This window comes from Electrona antarctica (assembly GCF_951216825.1).
Source record: "Electrona antarctica genome assembly, chromosome: 11".
Lineage (NCBI taxonomy): Eukaryota > Metazoa > Chordata > Actinopteri > Myctophiformes > Myctophidae > Electrona > Electrona antarctica.
In genome coordinates this window covers 32,690,200-32,713,717 of record NC_136792.1, presented here as the reverse complement: position 1 = coordinate 32,713,717, position 23,518 = coordinate 32,690,200, and the positions used below count along the sequence as shown (strand labels likewise).

General features: G+C 42.5%; 1 protein-coding gene across 1 annotated transcript in view; it reads right to left on the bottom strand.

The window, feature by feature from the left end:
- Window positions 1-11,058: 11,058 nt before the first annotated feature.
- veph1 (ventricular zone expressed PH domain-containing 1) overlaps window positions 11,059-23,518 on the bottom strand; it is a 143,889-nt gene continuing 131,429 nt past the window's right edge. The window contains exons 16-17 of the mRNA XM_079513815.1: window positions 12,687-12,740; window positions 11,059-11,279 (exon numbers count right to left, since the gene is read on the bottom strand). Coding sequence (XP_079369941.1) covers window positions 11,097-11,279; window positions 12,687-12,740 — 237 coding nt within the window. The 3' untranslated portion in view covers window positions 11,059-11,096. The remainder of the gene's footprint in view (window positions 11,280-12,686; window positions 12,741-23,518) is intronic.

The following is a 23,518-nucleotide window of genomic DNA, read 5'->3' as shown; positions in this document are numbered from 1 at the left end:
GCTCTGTCAGGCTGTCATCTAAGCTGTGGAGCCACTGGCGTTCTAGCCTGTATGTACAGAGATAAGTCCCCCCTGTTTGTTTATGCTTTGTTTATTTATAGTTTGTTTACTTTTGTGTTTTTATGTTTCATGTGTTCCGCCCTATGGACCCCCCTGTGAGTGTCTTGAATAAAGTTTGAATTGAATTGAATTGAATTGAACATATGAAACTAGGGGGTTTTCATGATTTTGAAAACAGCCATAGCCGTCATCACAAATGTGATGATATCAGCACATTTGGGCAAATGGATATGGCCGAATTTAGCCCAAGGAGTGTTTTTTGTGCAAAACTAATGTTTGGAATGGATTCAGAATCATGAAACCCCCTAGTTTCATGTCATGCTACTTAAAGAATGATGAAATTTACCTTATATTGGATGTTAATGGTATGGTCACATATTATGCGAATAACTCAAATTGCTCAACATGCAACTTTTAGCAACCAAGCTTAATCTCATCCATTAGGCCTATAGATTTCTATCATAAGAGTTTACATTAATCACCATTTCTGGGTTCATGGAATTTCCAGTAGACTTTTATGCTCTCAACAATACACTATTGTTAAGCATATTCTGCATTACTTAATTCACAAGGAGTCTACAGTACACATTTGGAATGTAGAACAAGATTTGTTATATTGATCAACGTTTGCCGTTATCTCTCACATCAATACAGCATGGATAGTGGACAAAATATTCTATTAAAGTTTGGGTCAAATGGTGGTCCAGCATTACATGTACTGAAGATCAGTTGGATAAATTAGACATTTGCCCAGGACTCAAACTAGTGAAAAAAGCAGATCTATCGGCTACTACTTCTTAAACATATGTTTTCTAATTTATGGAATTTCTTCGATATTTATTTTATTTCTTCCTGAAATTATTGGGAAAGAAACCCATAGAATTTTGTTTTCATTTTTCTGGAATGTTTTTTGTAAATGTTTTGTAATAATAATAATTCATAAAAACTAAAAGTAGTAAACAAATCATAAGGGACCCATACAAATGTTTAAGCGACCCAAAAATGGGTCCCGACCCACTGTGGAACCAGTGCATTAGATCACTGATTCTCAACATGGGGTCCAAATGGACCCTCATAGGTCAGATAAATAATTATGCTGGTAGTACAAATGGAATCTGCATCTCTGTCTTTCACAGACAAGATACAAAATAGACTATGCTCTCTTAAAGACTCCACAGTTTGATTAATTTCTGATTTGTGCAAAGGTTGATTATTAACATTAGAGTAATGCATAGGAGGAGCTGCCAACATCAAGCAGCAGGGGGCGCCAAAAGACCTTGAATAAACTGCAAAGTAACATGATTTCTGGTTTAGTTTTACAGTCAGTCAGTCAGTAATGCTATGTGGGAGAAATACTCTGTTTTTGTCAAAAGTGGTACAACATTGAGTACAAAAGTAGTGGCATCGAAACAGTCTTACAGTACTGAGTTTTCAACAAAATTAAAATTTCAAATCGTTTATAGGCCTACTGAAAAAAAAGTCAATCCATGAACTCACAATACATATACATAATATATATATATATATATATATATGTATAAAAGACAACTTTAGTCTGGAAACGGCACATTTTTTACTTGTGACCTTACTAGAGGCCGCGCCAATTTTTATTTTACACCTCTCCCACTTAGCGGAAAGTGTGGTGTTGTAGAGGTCTCCCCGAACGCATGCATATGTCACACCAGTTGATACGAAGAGCCGTTTTTTGTCCAGCGTCCACTCTAATCTGGAAATGACACATTTTTACCTGTGACCTTACTAGAGGCCGTGCCAATGTTTATTTTACACCTCTCCCGCTTAGCGGAAAGTGTGGTGTTGTAGAGGAGGTCTCCCCGAACGCGTGCATATGTCACACCAATTGATACGATGAGCCGTTTTTTGTCCAGCGTCCACTCTAGTCTGGAAAGGTCTCCCCGAACGCGTGCGCATGTGAGGCTAGTTGAAACATAGCACCGTTTTTTTTTCAGCTTCCAATTTGTAAAGGCCATGCACCCCAGTGAACACAACAGCCTCCATTTAGATGAGATAACAGGCCTTGATGAAAGAAAAAAAAATACATTCTCTAATTGTTTAGACTCATTGTAATTTAAGTAATGCAGATGTTTAACTCTTGAGAGTGTAACATGAAATCAAATGGACCCATAAGGGTTCATTTGGTTTTATTTTACACTCTCAGGAGTTAAAGATCTATAAGGGTCTATTTGGTTACCAACTCTCCATCATTTAGCTGGGAACCACCTTTAACCCCTCAAGGACCACTGGTGGTCCCCGGACCACTGGTTGAAAACCACTATAATGCAGCCTTTCCCACATAGTGGCGCTATGCGAGGCGCGATGGCACCCTCTAGCGGTGGAGAGGAATTTTGGCCGTGATGTTGCGGGCTGGCAACGTCGTGGCCAAAATTCCTGCAAATTTTGGCCGTGACGATGGGGCAACAAGTTGGCCAAGAGGTGCCAACTTGGCTCTTGTGGCCCTCCCAGCGAGGGGTTCATATGGGTTCGGGATTGTTGTTGTTTCTTGTTTTGTGTTTGCGTTTTTATTAAGCTTGCCCAATGAAAAGGTACATTTACATTTAATGCAGCACACACAGAATTGCACATCATTTGCATTTTGTTTATACACAGAATAACAACATTGGAGGGAATGTTCGTTTCACTGCACGCGCTCTCTGCGGGTGGCGGGGACGTCTTTCTCTTCAATGGCGGTTCGAGAGCTGGACCCGTGGTGTCCATCGTCGATACCGTTTCCGAACCCACAAGCTGCTAGTTCGTTGCACTGAACCTGGGAGGGAGCCTTGGCTCTTGCCCACGTGGTTACTGTCGGTGTTTTAACAACGCCCGCCCGTGCAATACCAGATTTTGTGTCTTGGTTTCGCCTGAGACTGTAGCCTGCGGCAACAATGGTGGTAGATACCACGTGCAACGTTAGTCTGGTTTTATATGCTATGGTGTGTAGTGGCTGTGGGATCAGAAAACCTCGAGTTTGAGGATACTGATATTTAGGTATTAGTTTCCATGAAACAGTTTTAACCACTCATTTTTGCAATGCAAACCTGGGAGAAGCCTGGCTCGTCCCAATGGTTTTGATGCAGTATTAGCACAGCCCGTCCGTGGTTAGCTTGTTGTCTATCAACGGGGAGGGGTGTGTATAGGGTGTACCAAAACTCCTGGAGGGGGCGTCAACATATGTGTCACGTGGTAGCGGCCGCCATACTTGCTGGCTTGTCTGGTTTGTTTACATTGAGCGACTATCCGTGTGCTTGTATACGTTCTTTTTTTAAACTGACCTCACAATGGTGCAGACTTGCTCAGTAAATAAGTGCCACAGCACAAGGAAATGAGCCAGAAAACGGAATTAGATGTTCAGCTTTCCAGCATGGAGACAGCACCAAGGAACCCAGATTGACGAGTTTACAAAAAGACGTAGAATGGCTTGGATCTCGGCTGTACGGCGCACGGGCGCAGAGACATAACGTTCAACAAAGTATCTAAGCACAGCCGTGTTTGTTCACAACATTTTCCTTGTCCTTGTAATGTATTGGACGTTCTTTCTATCCATCCTGGTGTTGGTTCACTATGTTGTCGCCAAGAACGAGCTCAATATTTACAAAAACATACCACCGTCACTCTATTCTGAGTGATGTGGGCTAGAATTTAATGCCCACGAGAGGGCCGTCTCTAGCTTTTCAGACGCCGCCCCCCTCTTGGTGACGTACACGTTTTCACACGCTATACACCAGTTGTGGGTTAGGGTTTACCGGGGATACACCGCAGCGGTGTCAGTATTAATTACCACGTGTTAGTGGGATAATTGCTGACTCTGTTAGGCTATGCGCTGTTTGTGGCGCTAGGTCTAGGGGCTTCTAGCCTGGGGACCTTGTTATCTAGCCGTTAGTACCCTTTTCCAATGGGTGTTAGCTTGATTGTGTGGAGAGGTTCCCCTCTCGAATTCTCCTTTGTCCTGCAGGAATGTACACTGTATCGTGTATATGTATATCCTCGCGGGTGGCTTGTTGTTATTGCTAGCTAGTAGCTGTAACAACAAGCGAGGCCAGCTAGCTCTTTGTATTCGTTAGCTATGGAGCTAACGTAACAATGGAGCGACATAATAAGCTCCATTGTACACTCATTTTACACTCTCAAGAGTTAAACATCTGCATTACTTAAATTACAATGAGTCTAAACGATTAGAGAATGTATTTTGTTTTCTTTTCATCAAGGCCTGTTATCTCATCTAAATGGAGGCTGTTGTGTTCACTGGGCATGGCATGGCCTTTGAGTAGCTGTGACCTGAGCGTTGTCAGCAACGTGGCTATCGCGGCTAGGAAGTAGCTTTCGAGGGCGGCTAGTTGTTGTCGCTAGCTGGTAGCTAAACAACGGGCAAAGCCTTTCTGCTCTTCGTTCTCGTTAGCAATGGAGCTAACATAACGAGGAAGCGGTTCAAGCTGTTTGGTTAGCTGTGACCTAAGCGTTGTTAGCAACATGGCTATCACGGCTAGGAAAATGGCTATTTGAGGGCAGCTCGTTGCTGTCGCTAGCTGGTAGCTTAACAACGAGCGAAGCCTTCTGCTCTTTGTCCTTGCTGGCTATAGAGCCAGCGTAGTCCGGGATCAGTTTTGACTAGCTGCTAACTGGGCCACAACACTGACCGGGCCATAGACCGGCGGGGTTTTGTCGTTTTTAGTGGGTAACCACGTCAATCTGTCAGGACAGGTTTAGGCCTGTCCCTTGGTACAACAGCCGGAAGGCTAGTAGGCCTGAAGACGTCTAGTCAGCTCACAGCCTTAGCTGGAGATTAAAACAGTTATCAATATAAAATCAGACAAGATCAAATAACTTACTCGTAACTGTAAGTGTAGTTTCACTGATATTTCGCAGTTCTCGCCTCGCGGTCCAAGTAGTCTGAAACTCTTGTCCTTTTGAGACTATCTGAGAAATCTGTCGTCGAGCTTTAAGTTGTTCTCTCTAAGCAGAAGAAAAACCAAATGGCGATCAGTGACTGAGTGCGCACTAGTACCACGGAGGGGAGGAGCTACACACTACGTCATGACGCAAAAAGCCCAGACTCTTGGAGAGTATGTGAGTTTATGTGAAGTTTCTGTTAAGAAGCCATCTTACAATAAGCGAATTGTGAGCCTAATGTAGTTTAACATAACCTTGTATGAGGGCTCCTGTTAGGTGTTTTTGTTGACCAGAGATCCTGTAAAGGAATCTTGTTCTTTGGTTGACTTTTTTGATTACGTTGGTTGCCATTTTATCACCGGAAAGATTAGCCTCCAGGATGGAACCTAGGTAGGTAACTTCATCTTTTTGTGTGATAATATGCACCCACTCTAACCAAGAAGCCATCTGTCTTGCTGAGATTACTACGACAACCTTTGTTGTGTCTCCCCCCATCTCTCTCCCAGTTCCCTGTCAAACTACTGTATATCTATCAATAAAGGCAAAAAGCCCCCAAAAATATCTAAAAAAGAATATGAAGAAACTGATGAATTTTGATTTAATTTCACTGATAAAAGATTTATAGTAGCCTATATCTCTTCAGAAACAAACAGATCAATACAAATAAATACATGCTAGAGGTACAGCAGGCAAATATACAAACCATAATCAATTCCTCGTGACAATTCAGCTCATTTGTAGATGAAGACAAAAAATAAAAATAAAGCAAAGACATCGAAGTCCCCAGTAAACTCCTCTGTGTTAATTTAATTAAAATTAACACTGAGGATTTGACTGTGTGACAATGCACAATCTGTCAGACAAGATCTACATGATTTCTTGTGTCACAGAGCAATAAATATTGACATTGTATTAAAAATAAAATAAAAAAAACCTGCTAAAATTATTATCGCTATATGATTATTTTTACACAAGGCTATTCGCTAAGCTCTCAAACGATTTGATGTATATATTCAGAAATGTTAATACTTGTTAATCATCTTCATAAATGTGTATGTGATTATTGGAAGCCCAGTACTAAGTGGTTTCGGTAGCTTAAACACATTCACAGTGAATAGGGGTCACTGATGGATGGTGTACTGTAGGCCTACATTGAGAGTACAGTCAGAGCTTCCTGTTCTTCAGTGAAACAGAAAAACAGATTGTGACAGAGACAAAGACCGATAGATAGACAGACAGGAAGAAATAGGCTTCCTACAAAGAGAGATGTAGACACTTCAAACTCATTTTGGCTTCAGAGTCGGCCCTCGAGGTTTGGAAACTATAGGCCAAGATGTCAGTGTTCAAATGGTTACTTCGTGACAGCTTTGACGTTCACACGACTGGACGTTCACTTCAAACAGTTTAGAATCAACGCAGCCTTAGCGAATTTAAAAAAGCGGTACTTTCGGAGTGAACGGCAGACTTTCTGAACCTCATGTCACATGAAGCTTATATCACATGAGTCATGTGATATAAGCTTCAGTGTGGCAGTGTTTTGTATTTTGCCAGAAGATAAACTGTTGACGTTGGACTGGTGTATGTTTGGCAGGGCGAGGAGACGTGCTACAAGTGGCTGCATATAAAATGTCCAAAAAACAAACATCTGATCCGTTGTTTTGATGGCGTCACACACCCTAAATGACAGGAGAAATTGTTAAAATGTTGACATTAATTGATGTGTTGGCACACATTGCTGCTACGTAACACAATATTATGGTGAAAGGTCTTAGGAAATAAATTGGATTATGGGGGGAATTTAATTGTATTAGACATTGGGAATGCTTTAGGCAGAAGTGTTGTCTGTGCATGGGAATTCGGTTTCAATTTGAGGAGCTTATAGCCAGCTGTGCATGTGGGTCAGAATTTAGAAATGAAGAATAAAGAAATAGGTAAAAAAAAAAAAAAAAAAAGGAAGGAGACGGAGAAACACAAATGATCAGAAGGAGATGCAGGTTCATCACGCCCCCAAGGAGGGAGAGAGAGAGAGAGAGAGAGAGAGAGTGTGGAGAACTCTCTGGCAGGCAAGTGACTGAAGTGGGCTAGACCAACAAACAGAGGTAACCTGACCCAGTGGGAAAGGCAGTGTTATGACTGGCTGTATACAATTGACACCACTAGAACTTTAGGACGCAGTAACCAGACCAGACCTCAAGCTAAATAACGTCTCAGTGCATGTTCACTGTTTGGGAGAAAGACACGCAAGGAGCACTTGCTTTGCCTTATCTCGCAGGTAGATCTATCCATATCTATATCTTTCAGGAGCTACATGAAACGCACCTCAAACATTCTTTTTACATCATTTCACATTCAATTTGTTCATGTGGAAATGGAGGACTTCTTCGGTAGGGAAAGAGGTGACTGGCATGACCCAGATAAGCAGTATTCAATAACACATTTCACCAAAATTTGAAACAGCCGAAGGTAGCTAATACAGGAATTTAACCTGTTTAAGGTCGAGTCAGGTGGGTTAGTGGGTACATCGCTACAGTTCTTTCTATGGCAAATTCACAGAACATAACAGCCTTGCCAAGAACACACCGATTCAAGTAGGCAAAGAAATTGTGCATGTGTTTGCATCAAGCAACGCTAGCTTGGTCAGTGGGTCAAATGTAAGTGAGTTACAATGTTTTACTAACATACTGCCGGAGGCCGTGGCTCCTTGGCTGGCTATATGAATAAACATGACCTGGTGTACATTAAGAATACGCTACACAGAGCTAACGGCAGGAAAGGAGGAGAGAGAGGAGAGGAAAACAAAAGAGGAACTGGAATAGACATGTTAACAATTGGACATTAATTTTCATTTGATCCAATTTAACAGTTTAAACATAAAAAACCTCAAACATTTAGAAGCCCCAAACTGATAAACATTTTTCTTAAAAGTATAAACAGTATATTTAAAAACAAAAAGTCTGTAAGGTATCACAGTCATTCTGGGACCTTCTCAAACAAAAAAAGAAAAATCTTAAATCAACAAGACTGAGCTGGCACATGGCTCTGAACCCTCAGGAAAACCACTAATTAACTTCAAGAGTCTTTTTTTTCCCTTTGTGATATGTGGCCTAAAACTGAACCATTTGACAACAACCAAGCAGACGTAGCTCATTATAGCAAGGTGGCTGGACTGTTTCAGACATTTCTTATTCGCTAAAGGCCGACACAGGCCTGTGCTCTTCAATACATACAAACTGACTGCCATATTTCACTGCTCTGAGAGAGACGTTTGAACAACAGCTTTACACACACACACACACACACACACACACACACACACACACACACACACACACACACACACACACACACACACACACACACACACACACACACACACGTGTACACATTCCCACACTCAGGGGCATAAATACACACAAACACACACATGCAAACACGCATACACATTCTCACACTCAAAGACGGAGGTGCATAAACATGCACAAATACATCGGCGCGCACATGCGTGCGCACGCCGCACGCACGCACGCACGCACGCACGCACACACACACACACACACACACTTAAACCCTATATACTTAATTGTACGACAGTTAGTGATATAATAGCTGATCTACAAGCTCTAGTTTTGACTGTCGATCAGCTCTTTTTGTTTCTTTGTTTGTTTAGAGTTTGAATTCATATTTGTTGCCTATAATGACTTGCCAAAAATAGATATGCCAGGTTGGAAGTGAGTAACCGCTTGACACTGTTACAGTGATGATAAAGAGTTAGTGTCGAAGTGTCCTTGAGCAAGATACTGAACCCCTATGTTCTCCCGTTGTGCAGGTTGGTGCCTTGCATGGTTTCCTCCGCCATCGGTGTGTGAATGTGTGTTTGATTTTTACTAGTTGACTAGTTGCCTAGTTTACGTCGACTAGTCGACTAGTTGTTTTACTACCTATTATGTTAAAAAAAAAACTTTTCTTATCAACTAGTCAACTAGTACCAACAAGGTTGCTTAAAGCCCTAACACACACACACACACACACACACACACACACACACACACACACACACACACACACACACACACACACACACACACACACACACACACACACACACACACACACACACACACACACACACATATGGGGAGTTTCCAGGATGGCGTGCTCCTCTCATCTGTTGTCCATTAGACTAGTCTCCCTGTCTTCTTGTCTGCTCCAAGAAAACCCTGTTCACTTTTATTGCTACACGTTCCCTATGGGCTCTGCATCTCTAATGCTTATCCTTATTGCTGAATATAAATCACAGCGTTCCAGTCCCAGCTCAGTTGTCTACACAAACCACCCGAAAGCAAGACCAAGGCTCCGACCGGAAGCTTCCGCTGCATGGGTCCCGGTTCACGGCAAAGGTCATTGTTAAGTTCACTCACCATACGATCGCTGCTTGTGTACAGTGGTTGGTTTGATTTGATTGGTCCTTGCTGTTTCTTATAACATCCCACTAACAGCAGAAAGCTGGTCCGTGTCAATGTTCACACAGTAAGGTTTGCTTGTTTTGTTTTTAGTAGCTACAGACAGTCTGCTTAGCTTACATACAGCGTACCTATATAGTTGGTCCCCATTCACCCAAGTTGAAATGGACAGTTAGTTTACATCAGTGGTACTCAAACTCCCAGATTGGTGATGCATTAGGCCACGGACCCCCTATAACTAGACCTATAAGGGTCCACTTGGTTCCTATCAGCGATTTAGCTGGGGACCCCCTTGGAACCCCCTCAAGGACCCCTGGGGGGCAGGGGGGGGGGGGGTGAGGTGGGGTACCTGGACCCCACTTTAGGAAACCACAGGTTTACATATTGCTTGGTTTCAGATTTAAAAATAAATACAGTATAAGACAGGAATGCACGTACAGTAACAGTAATTATTAATATTATTATTATTACAATTTTAAAAAATCATAAAATCTAAGGAATTCTAAAAGTTTTTACTAGTTTGGGTTTTGGGCAGATAGATTTATTCTTTGGGTCTTGACCTAAAACATTAGGGAAACATTAGGGAACCACTGCATTAGGGAACTAGTGAGCTGCACTTAGAGTAAAAAGAGTGTTCATTTAACTCTGATCATTTAGAAATGGACCCGTCAGGTTCCATTTGGTCCCATTTGTACACTCATGAGTTACAAACCCATAAGGGTCCACTTGGTCCTATTTATGAACTCAAATCAACACTGAGGATTTTGATTGTGTCAATTGTAAAATACCTTTTAGTAGTAGAGGTACTGTAATGTGTGAGTCACAGGAGTTTGCAATGCAGAGTGTAATATTAATATCTTGTAATATTTGTTATGTTAATATCGCGTGTGTGTGTGTGTGTGTGTGTGTGTGTGTGAGTGTGTGTGTGTGTGTGTGTGTGTGTGTGTGTGTGTGTGTGTGTGTGTGTGTGTGTGTGTGTGTGACTGTGTGACTGTGTGTGTGTGTGTGTGTGTGTGTGTGTGTGTGTGTGTGTGTGTGTGTGTGTGTGTGTGTGTGTGTGTGTGTGTGTGTGTGTGTGCGTGCATGCGTGCACACGTCTTGAACTCTTCAAACATCTTCCGATTTACAAGCTCACAACATGTCGTGAAGTGACAGCTTGTAAATCTGCTATTTTCTAATTAGCCCAATTATACATTTGATTTGATACTGTATTAACCCTAGAACACTAAACACGGGTGACTTTCTCCCGGACAGCACAATGGACTCTTTTTTCTGTGTGGACCAAAGGAGAAGTTCCCAGCTCCATTTTTTGTATTTAGTAATATATCACCGATGTTGCCCCCCTATGATAGGGCCCCCCATGATATCTATTTTTTGTTTTTTTTTGTGAAAAGTCATGATGAAATATTAAAGAAGAGTACTGGTACCTCAAGTTGCCATGTATTGCTGTATACTATATTTTTTTATGGAATATTTGACGTAAAATATACCCGTGTTTAGTGATGGCGTAACAAAAATATGTTTAGTGTTCTAGGGTTAACACATTTAGCTGGGACCCCATCAAGGACCAGCATGGGGTCCCTGGACCTCCCCCACGACATGCAGATGCCTCCGTTGGCGGTCAGTCACAGGTAGGTGGTGGCCTCTCGGTTGTCCCTCTCTCTGGCCTGCATGTCACAGGTAGGTGGTGGCCTCTCTGTTGTCCCTCTCTCTGGCCTGGGCCACGGCCACATTGAGGCACTGCAGCCACTCCTCAGCGTGCTTCTCGTCCTGGGCCTTCAACACGTACGTCTTGCTGTCTGTGAAGATCTCGAAGGCCCGGGGCAGACCCCTCTCTCTGCGCTTCTTAGCTACCACCTAGTGCACATACAGGTTAGGATGAGGAGGACAGACCCAGGAGGAGAAAGCGAGGGGGCATATTTCTTTTCCCTATACCCTGAGATTATTTTGCATGTGGTCCACCCACATCTGACCAGATGGGTCAGATGGTCAGACACTTTCAACATGTTCAAGTGGGCGCTGATCCAGATTGGGGTTTGGGAAGGTTAGGAACCGCTCCACTGGACTATGAAAGACAAAAGAACCTGACAGTATTGTGTAAAATCTATCAAGTTTAGAAATCGGTACGCTTTTTTATGAAGGAGAAACTGATATGGATATCTCTGTTCCATATTCTCTGACTGTACGTCATGACACACAACTGTTCTGTTGGATACGAATACCATTGTGTTTAGGTTAGAATGTATTAAAACATGAAAAAATATATATTCTTGAGCTCGAGGGATCCACACTAAAGTGAAACAGACAAGCATAACATATACAAAGCAGGTTTGTGTGTGGGTGTGCCAAAATAATTGGCCTCATCGGGTTATATGAGGTGGACAAAGTACTCCTGGTCAAATATTACTCAACTGCAAGCGAAGATTGCTTTGTACTTCAATTTCAAGTATTCAAAATGAAATGTTTTCAAAATACTGTGTGTTCAAAAGTACAAATTCAATCCAGGAACGGGAACCCCTTTTGGGGTTGTTTTTTCTATAACAACAGGTCAGGATTTAGAATGTGTTTTTAAAATCTAGCCTCAGCTCTAAATGGGACATTTAGTTCACGGATTTTCCTGAAATATTCAAAACAATATCAGTGATAGTGAAAATAGTGTATAAAGCTTGTACATGGGGTAATTTCACTACTTTTGCGTGAAACATTATCATAAAATAGGTTATTCATTTATGAAAAAATATTAAAAACAAATGTCATATGGAGATTATTGTGGCCTTTAAAAACAAACAAATAAAGCCACTGGCACTGTTGGTCAAACAAAAAGAGACGCAGGTATTCAACAAAAGACTGCAACACCACCCCCACTCAATCACAGAGATCTGAAAGTTGTGTCAAACAAATGATTATGTATTTCTGACGTTACTCCGTCACATAAAAATGAACTTGAATCTTAAAAAAACTAAAAAAGAGCCTGCGGTCAACAAACTGTGACGCTTCCCTGTCTCACCTTGTCCTTGTCAGGAGGGTGTCGCCCATTACTTATCACCCCTTACCCTGCCCTGAAGCCACAAATCATTCCATTCCAAGGATGGAGGAGACCTCTATTCAAACCCATCAAATTATATTAATTACACAATCAAACAATCAAGAAAATACCAAATTCATATAGCAGGCAATTGATACCAGAACAATCACACATCACATAAATGACTCTAATAGAGATACAAGGTTTCTTGCAGCAATGATATACTGGATTTGACTGACCTTGACGCTTTGAACTTTGCTCAGCTCAATGGGAATGTCATCCACTTCATCTTTCTGTGGACAGAAGTAGAGTCACTTAAAAAAAAATAGACAGAGAATTCATAGAAGCATTTTGACTGTTTCTGTAGGACAACTAAGGGGGCATGAAGGTGTGAAGGTGAGGTGAGGTGCAACTTGAAAGTTCAGGATCGCACCCAGGGTGCCGGCCTGATTCCGGCGAGCCGACCCGCGTCCGAAACGGTTGAGAAATGACAGAGTTACCGTGTGGGGGTCCCTGTACTGTACTGTACTGTACTGTACTGTACTGTACTGTACTGTACTGTACTGTACTGTACTGTACTGTACTGTACTGTACTGTACTGTACTGTACTGGCACACCCAAAATCACCATATATACAATTAATATGTGCGTGTGTGTTTGTGTGTGTGTGTTAGGTTGCGCACAGGTGGTGAAAAACAACCATGCTGTTTTCGTGCTCAGACGCACCCAGCCAGCCACCCACCCAGCCACCCAGCCACCCACATAGTCACTTAAGGAAGTGGTTGCACCACTTAAAAAACAGAAAAAACACTATTATGAATGATAACTATCACTAGAGGGTATGAGTGTGACATCATCATCATACCCGGAATTTATGTGGGAACGCCTACTGAGCGGCAAGAAGTCGAAAAGTCCTATCTGATTGCATTAAACATTAAATTTGACACTCACTTTATGCATGTGTTTACCCTATTTAATATTTACACATTAGGTCAAGTTAGGCGTCAGATCTTTTATTTTATCTCTGGGAGCCCAATCTAACATGTAAAAACCCTCAGTGCTAGAGTTAGCCTACAAACCCATAATGTTCCATTTGGTTCCAAACTATCATGTCACTGTCATTTAGCTGGGGACCACCTATAGCCCCTCAAGGACCCCTGGAGGTCATCAGACCCAACTTAGAATTGGTATAGTTGACCTGGATCGGCTCTGTACTTTTCACTTGAAATAGACCAATACCTTTCCTCGCCTGAGAGAACAAAAAAACTATGAGGATTTGGTGATAAAAACTAAAAGAAAAATCTAAAAGGCGTGCTTTTCCTGTTGGCCACAGTTGGACTCCACAAAAGTAATAATCCATGACAAATGTGAGCATTACATAATAAGCAACAAGGAGACAAGAGGCACCCAACTCTTTGGTTACGCCTAATCCTAACAGGGTTAGTCAAGCATGGAAACGCTGCCATGCTTTCAGAACTCTATAGCCGTGGTTCGAGAATGGTTTCACCCAATGTAATTTAGGCTTCGGACCTCGATTTGAAAAGATTTTGTGGCAGGGACGATACGATACGATACGATACGATACGATACGATACGATACGATACGATACGATACGATACGATACGATACAACTTTATTGTCAGCTTGCACTGAAATTTGTTTTGCGTCCATGACGTCCATGATGATGTGGCAGCGGTGGCCGAACGGTTTGCGGAGCGGTCTTGATACCGGAAGGTCGCCAGTTCATATCCCCGGACCGGCACGTTAAAATTACCACCGCTTAAGTGCCCTTGAGCAAGGCATTGAACCACTACCATGAAATGTTCTATGAGCAGGGCCTGGCTGTAAACAAGTATCTGATGCTTAGTCCAGTTACCCTGGGTAAATATAGTAACTTCGCTTTGCTTTGCTTACCGTTCAAGAAACAGACAAGACATAGAATAATAAAGGTTCCTACGGTAAGTTATTCCTTAATTGTAGTTCTGTTTTTCACTATCTGTCATTTTTTGTGAGAAAAGAATAATAAAATAGCAGATCTACACGATGCGTTGTGAGCTTGTAGATCTGCTACGTTTTAATAGCCGAAATGGGGTTCAAGAGGTTCAACTGATTGTGATGCTGTATTTATCTCATTTTGCTGGAACTACCTGAAACCCTTTCAAGGACCCCAGGGGGTCCTCGGACTCCACTTTGAGTGTGATGCAGTTCTTCTCTAACTGTCAGTGAACTTCACTATATATGGAAGAGAGCTAAGTTTGTCAGCGTAACACACTGGACTAATAGTCACTCATAATGTACTTTGACCCCTTTTAACCACTTAACCCCAGCACGCCTATTCTGGTGGAACGCTCTAAAAATAGCTGATCTACAAGCTCACAACGTGTTAACACACTGTGAGCTTGTAGATTAATGGCGAAGAGATTTGGTGTAGACAGAAAAAACAGTCAAAGTACAGTTATAACTCAAGTCTGTTTCTCTAACACTAGAGATTAAGTGGTTAATATGCTCTTTGGCTCTGCAGGTGGGAAGCTTAAACAAACAAGCACGCACCCACCCACCCACGCACCCACCCACGCACGCACGCACGCACGCACGCACGCACGCACGCACGCACGCACGCACGCACGCACGCACACACACACACACACACACACACACACAAGCATGTGAGGCAGGTCTCAACGCAGCATCTCCTGAGACACACTCACACATTAGTAATTGTCACACATCATGTTGTTGTGAAATGGAAGAGTGGACGTTGGGACGTCTGTTCAATGTAACAAGACTAAACTAAAATAACGTGTACGGAACTGAATCTGACAGGGAAATTGATCAATTAGGTATATGGAAGATATTTGATCATTATTGTACAATGATACAAATATCAAGACACCACACATTTACTGCACATGCATTTTCCTGATGTTCTGTTTTCAGAAATACAAAAAAAAAGAGTCAATATGCTTATATATGTCTAAGAATTAACCTTTTTCCCCCCCTCGAAAATTGTGGTCATATATGGTGTTGAATTATGGTGTTGAATAAGTTCAGAACTGGATCGGAACATTTTCATTATGAACTATAACTGTTTTGCTAGTGTTATCTTGTCCCTTTCAAGACCCTTTACTCACATCTTAATTTCAAGGACCTCCATCACTTCTGAGTGTACAAATGGAAGCAAATGGACGCTGGTTCCATGTGTACACTACAGTCGCACCGTTAACATACAAGAGGACTGTACAGTTTTTTATATTGTAAATCTATATCTATTCACGGAAAGGTTGCTGAGAGTTGATGCTCATTTTCAACACCCCTCCCCAATGTTCAGAAGGGGTGCGCGAGGCCTTGTCTGTTTGGAGGAAGACCAAGATTTTAAACAAAATCATACAATATAACTGCCTGCATGTTTTCAATGTGAAATCATTCCAACATTAATAAAACTGTAAAATGTAACCACTTTCAACCTGGCATCCTTTTTTGGCATTTCATAATGTTGTTACAGTTGATAATAGTCAACATTTCTTCAAAAAAATAATAATAATAAAGTGACAAAGATAGCACATCTACATCTTGAACATAATGTATTCATTGTACGATAAGGGCTTAAGTTCTTAACATGTATGAAAAACAATTGCGTGCTTTCATGTCTGAGTGTGTGTGTGTGCCTATGCATGCCTGTGTGTACTAGCTCACACACTTGTGGTGTCCCAGATTTTTTCAGATCTAAGAAGGGGGGCTCCAGGAAATAAAGTTTAGGAACCGGAGTAGTTAGAATGCCTTGCTCAAAGGCACCTCCACTGTGACTGCTGAGGCCATATACTCATTATTTGTTCATGATCATATTCTCACAGGCAGTGTTGGGAATTTAATCTGCTAACTGCAAGCCTGCTTTCCTGACCTGCAGTTAGACTACTCTCCGAATGCTGAGAACAGTATGTGCTGGTTTTAATCACAGCTGGGGTTGAGAGAACATGAAGATAATTCAGACAGCACTTTATTGTCTCTGCTTCCTTTCAAATGGCAAAATCCCAAACCCTGGAGCACACCAAAGACTGATTTACCCCACAAGGTGTAGAATTATGTGTGCATGTGGATGTGTGTGGTGCGTGCGTGCGTGCATGCGTGCGTGTTGTATTGAAAAGCCAGGGCCACCACATCTGTACCCCCTCCTGGCTAGCTCGCTGAGGGTTTGAGTGTGGTCAGCCACAGTGGCTACACTGTACCCAGGCTACATTCACACAGTTCAATGTGACGTCAGGATGACGTGCTCACTCACTCAAACATGAAGAACCGCCAAGCTCTGTCACTGTCCTTGGTGAATACTTTATATTTACACTAAATCAAGGACTTCAAGTACATGGGCTCATGGGTCAACTCAATCGAACAAGATCTGAAAGTGAGGAAGGCACTTGCATGGAGGGCCCTGAACGGCATGACCAGTGTATGGACCTCCAACCTCCAACCTCCCCTGTGAAATCTACTCAGCTTCTTCTACGCAATTGTGGAGTCTGTTCTTCTACACGGCAGTGAATGCTGGAACCTGAAGTCAACCCTGCAGAAGTCTCTAGATGGGTGCTACGCCAGGATGTCAGCAAGAGTGTACATGTTACCAACAAGATTCTGTATGAAGGAATACCAAGGGTGTGCCAGAAAATAGCAGCCAGGAGAATGAGACTAGCAGGACACTGCCAAAGGCATCAAGAACTGCCAGCCAGCAAATTGGTGCTGTGGGAACCAATTAAGTTAACCAACATATGGGCATCAATCACGAGGACATCCCACACTAACATACATGTACTGTGCTCAAGAACGACGCAGGAGTGCAAAATACCAACAAACTGGCCAGATGTATGGAGAACCAGGATGACTGGGAGCGACTGAGAGCTTGTCTAAGGACGGCCTAAACTCAGTGTTAAAGTCATACTGCGCAACATTCCTTTTAGTAGTATTTTTAGTGACACCTCTGGTCTGCCTATGCCTGGTATGTTAAGCCAGCTCTCAACCGCGCCGATACAGACCCGACTCGGCCACGAAAGGAATTGGAAAGCATCTCCTGCCGGCAAGCTGCCGCCGTTTGCCGTCGATATTGCCGTGCCAACGAGTCAGAACCCATAGAGCACCGAAGACTGACGTCACTTTCAGTAGAGGGCGCCAGTCCACAGGTTCATGTATTTTTTTATTTGCATTGAAATCCCCTAACTGTGTTTGAAAAATAAACCGATCATCCCGGCCTTTCTGTCAGGGGGGTGGCTGTGCGTCGTTAATGATGTCCATTCATATTTGATACAGCCAGTTTTTGGAGAAAATGGAATTAATGTGGCCGCAAAAGCCTTGAAACTACAAGGGTATGAAAGCAATGTCGCTGCTAATATACGTCACGGCCAGCTGTCAACACATTGCATTCCTGAGATTCCTCGTTGACGTAAACTCAGCTGGCAGTGACTCGACTCGTAGTAACCACAAAACATTAAATATCAATAAAAAAGAATTTAAAAAAAATGAATTAACATGTCAGTTTCTGTTGTGCGACGGGCAGCTGCAGCCACCCCGCCTACCCGGAAATGTAGTCTCTGGGTTGTTTGACTCGTTTCTAGTGCTTATTGTGTTACTCTTTGGGTATATTTGTACATTTCCACCTTCAGTCGATGCTTCATATCCATATGAGTGAAAAGGCCGGGATGATTGGTTTATTTTTCAAACACAGTTCTTATATGAAGAGATCTAAAATCCCCCTATTGGGATTTCAATGCAAATAAAAAGTACACAAATCTGTGGACTGGCCCCCTCTACTGACAGTGACGTCAGGACTTTGTTGCTCTATTGATGAAGAACTGAGCATGTTCGGTCGTTGCCGACTTTGGTAGCCGACTAGCCGTCGATATCCGTGTGGTCGTGATGAGGGAGGTAAAAACCCCACTGTAGAGTGGACCTCTAGGCTGTGGTAGTGATGAGGGAGGTAAAAACCCCACTGTAGAGATGGATGGATGGATGGATTTTATTTTGTCATTGGACAACGAAGTTAATCTGTTGGCATCAATCCAAATGCAATACAAAAGGGTAATCATAATGCAAAAGTTGTTAGTATTGGCAAGAGTAAAAACAGTAAGAAAAATACAGTTTATGTACAGTCAGTAGGAGTTCATATTGTCAGAGGGCAGACGGACAGACTATCATTTGGTTAAAGAGTTCAAGAGAATAATGACTGAGGGGAAGAAGCTGTTTCTGGATCTGGTGGTTGAGGCATCTGTAGCCCTTTCACCTCTGTGAATGGGAGGGGTGGAACAGTCTGTTGTTGGGGTGGGAGGCATCCTTAATGATACTAAGGGCCTTAGACCGGCAGCGCTGCTTGTAGATGGACTCTATTGTTGGCAGTGAAGAGCCTATGATACGCTGCGCAGTTTTCACCACCCTCTGCAGTGATTTCTGCTCCGCAACAGTACAGTTTCCGTACCAAGCTGTAATGCAGTAGGTGAGTGTACTTTTGATGGTACAGCGGTAGATGTTTTCCAGAGTCTGGTGGGAAAGTTTGACTTTCCTCAATCTCTGCAGGAAAAAGAGACGCTGGTGAGCCTTCTTTATTAGGGAGGATGTATTTTGGGTCCAGGAAAGGTCTTCCGATATGTGGACCCCCAGAAATTTGAAGCTGGTGACACACTCCACCTCCACACCATTGATGTGGATAGGGGCATGCTGTCCCCCTCTAGGCTGTGGTAGTGATGAGTGGGGTAAAAAACCCCACTGTAGAGTGGACCTCTAGGCTGCCACTGGTGTAGCCATGGATCACACAACACTCGTCATGTTTCATGGCTGACTACTCTCTGGCAGCTAAATAAGCCAGAGACATTTGACATCAAACCCAAAGTCGTGTATAATAATGATAAGCAGAGTTTAAACTAACACAATTAGCTTGAAAATTGGGGGGGATTTCAAGGAAGATATTTTTGTGTACGTAAACTTGTGTTCGATGTCAATATATAATTATTTTATTGAGAAGCATGGCACACAAAACAATAGTGCATGATTCTGACCTGCACAACAAAATAAACAAGGGATAGGGCAAGCCATATTATCTTCGCTTTTCGATTATATTTCAATACAACACACAACACAAACATAACGAATACCTCCTACTGTGAAAAACAACCATCATCATGCATGGAACATCACATATCACCACCACTGTCAACTGTAAAAAACAACAACATTCACACAGGTGATCACACATTCAAAGGGTGGTCTGCTCAAAGCAATGATTATAAAACCTATCCGGCCTCCCACCCATACTAAACTTTAATTTGTACAGTTTAAGGCAGCCCAAAAAGTCCCTAATCCAGTTTTCTAGTTAAAAAAAATTAATCCATCTGGCCATGAACTTTCAACAAGACAACCACTGTGTCTGATGAGCTTTGGAGAGGGGAGAAGGAGAACCCTTGGGTAGGACTACAAATACATCTGTGACACAGATCTTAGTGTCGTATGAGAAAGCCCAGTGCCAAATCAGCCCCCCATCATTTGGGGGGTATGAAGGGGCACAGAAAATTCCATGGCAATCCACCAAGTAATTATCAAGATATGTTTGGGGTTACAATATGTGAAGTGGACATTTTGGCCTAATGGTGACATTAGAGGAAAAGGCCACTGGGCACGGACACATGGACCGACAGACCGACAGAGCGAGCAACTAAAAACAAAAAGAAAAAATATGGAGATCCTTCCCCACCTGTCCTTCCTGTTCTGACATTTCATATGTTGATCTGACCATATTATACACTGTACACTCAAGACACGCTCCATATATGGCCAGTACAGAATTCATTCCATATGTTGATCTGACTCCCCATGCTAAAGCACCAGTGCTCGCCCAGCAGTCTGCCGTCACTCAGGCAGATATGTTGATCTGACTCCCCATGCCAAAGCACCAGTGCTCGCCCAGCAGTCTGCCGTCACCCAGGCAGATATGTTGATCTGACTCCCCATGCCAAAGCACCAGTGCTCGCCCAGCAGTCTGCCGTCACCCAGGCAGATATGTTGATCTGCCCTCATGGCGTCTTAACTGGTATTAGCATTAGCTCAAGCTGTTTGTTTACCTTTCGGCAGAAACGTTAACATATGTTGATTTAAAGGAGCATTCAGTGATTTGGGTGATTTGGAAAACCACCCAGTCCGCCCCGGTAACAAAATGTGCACATGCACGCTCTACAGTGGGGGGAAGTGCAACAGGCCAACAGCATGTGCACCAAGGCCCGCCCCCACTCGATCATGATTGGAGGAAGGCCCCTCTCATCCTGATTGGATGAAGGCTTTGCCACCCGCCACCAAAACTGAAACTAGGGTTTTTTGACCCCAGGGGCTCACTGGGGACAGGGAGGAACTCCTTATATGGTCAGCACACTCTATAGTAGGGAGGATTATCCAGAAAAAAAGAAAAAATAAGTGATATTTGAATTAAGTAAAATCACTGAATATACCTTTAAGCTTGATTTGTACTCCATTGCATGATTGTGTAACTTGCTGAAACAAGCATATAACAAGCAAACAATACATTTGGCACGTAACACCATCATACTACATAATACCGTTGAGAATGTACAATATCAAATTCAGGTTTCAACACAGGAATATGGGTTCATGTTATTGGGATATATGACAGTGGCCAATGGCCATGCTCCAATAATGCAACATTTGATGAAACATGTAGAGGCTCATTTCTCCCTCATTCACATTATGTCTATCTACAAGGCATTTCATATGGAATGAGAGTACTTGCCAAACATTGAGGTTTTGGCCCTGAGGTAGTTTGGCACTGTGTGCTTTGTCTGGTCTCAATTACGGGGAACACGGTTGGGCTGAGGAATCATCTACTAAAGCAGAGGTTCTCAAACTTGTTCATGTCAAGGATCCCCAAATCAATATGTATTTAGCTGCGGACCCCCATCTGAAAATACCTTGTACCACGGATTTGTCATTAGCTAAAGTATAACACCAACAACAACAACACCAAAAGGGGTTCCCGCCCAGAATGGGTTAAGGACCACTTTGAGAACTACCTTACTGTACATCACTTGGTATCTCCCCAGATAATCTCTTTCACTGTTACAACGATTACATGTTATTAACTAGTAACTACCTTTTATTCATATTTATTTTGTTACCAATTTTCAATTCTCTTTTATTCTGTAAGAGAAGGAATTTTGTTAACATACTGTAACTGTACTGTTAATAAATGGTGACAAGACAACCAATAGCTTTTCTTCAATACCACTCAGTTAATTCATTCTAAGAATGTACAGAAATATAAGGGTCCATTTCGGTCAATTTCTACACATTTTATAGTGCAGGTTAAAAAATACAAAATACAGGCCTGGGCCATGGCTCAATGGTCCAGGCACCTTGGCTGGTAATCTAGTCTGGCAGTGTGCCGCGGGTTCGACTCGCGATCCCGACAGCCTTTACTGCATGTCTTCCCCCCATCTCTCTCCCCATTTCCTGTCAGCCTACTGTCTGTCCCTCCATAAAAAATATAAAATAAAGGCGAAAGCCACAAAAAAAATACATAAACAAACAAAGAAGAGTTTCAGTGCTTCAGTTGCTGCGTCATGGAATACTGAGTAAATAACTATTCTTGGTTCCCCATTATGAATAGATCTTTCGTAACATCTCCACAAGACCCTTTGGCAGACCAAACGTGGGGAGTGAGAGACAGAGTTGGTCCAATTTGTGGCCTTTGCAAGAGAGGAACATATTACCATCTGGGTAGGGAACACAAAGGCTATTGTTTGGAGCAGAGAAAGAGGAAGACATCCGTTCTATCATGGCTTCCCAATAAACCTAAAAATATTTCCTTCTGTTCGTAGAATTCCTCTGCCTCACGGGAATATATTCACACAGGTTTGGGTCTTGCCAAATGCCTCAACTGTCTCAAGAGATTTCTCAGTCAGATGTTGAGTCTCTCTCCCTGGACTTTGAGAGATGATACACATGGTATTATGAAGAACAGAATGATGCTCTCATTTCCTCCTATTTGGCAAAAATACAATTAAAGTAATGAGCTGGTCTCTTGGTTTCAAAATACGGATGACTGCCACTAAATACACAGTCACAGGCACGTGTGCTCGGGCACAGATGCATACTGTACAGACCGTCGTCAAACAATACAAGCACATACACAGAAACACACATCAGTATGCATACTGTACTGTATAACACACAGACAGATACAGTGAGTACACAAACACACCCACAGAGGTATAGTCAAATTTCCTTGGTAGCAGAGTGGTATAAAATGTTTTGTATCTTGTTTTGAGACAAGGTAAGCACACTTCAAGATTGAGTGGCACAGGCCCACTTGCTCCCAAATGATGCCAGAATAAAATAGAGCCAGATCTCTTTCATGAATTTGTTGTTTTGGGAAGAAAAACAACAACGCAATTCTGGATTCGACTTGTTATAAATGTTATTATTCAAATAAATGTTACTTATCAAGACTCAATAGCCTAAATGAATAATGAATGATATAGCCGTCAGTGCTGGAAATAATCTTGACCGTAAAAACGAAAGTCACATCGAATGGTGGATTAGAAAAATTGTGACAAGCATAGTTCCTATGCTGTTCATTTACCAGGTAAGGCACATCAGGTTGTCTCGGACACTTGTTTTGCATCCACGGCCTTGGTTAAGCAACCTTTTTCTCTCTACGCAGTAAATCTTTTTGCTGAATTATTATGTTCAATGACCTCACACTTTCTGAGACCTCAGAGTCACTCACTACTATACAGAACAGAGAAGAGGGAGGGGTCAACAAAGTACAGTTGAAGCCCAATGGAGCACTCTCTTCAGATCACTCATAAACACACACACACACACACACACACACACACACACACACACACACACACACACACACACTTCTTTTTCTGTTTTTGCTACTATTAAATATGAATGTGAAGAGTTTATAGAAGGGCAGAGTGACTCATGCTGTTGCAGCATCAACACCTGGTCCTTGGGAGCCCCTCAGGGCTCCATGCTGGGGGTCAGAGAACTGTACTGTACATCTTGAGTGTAGTCCCTCAT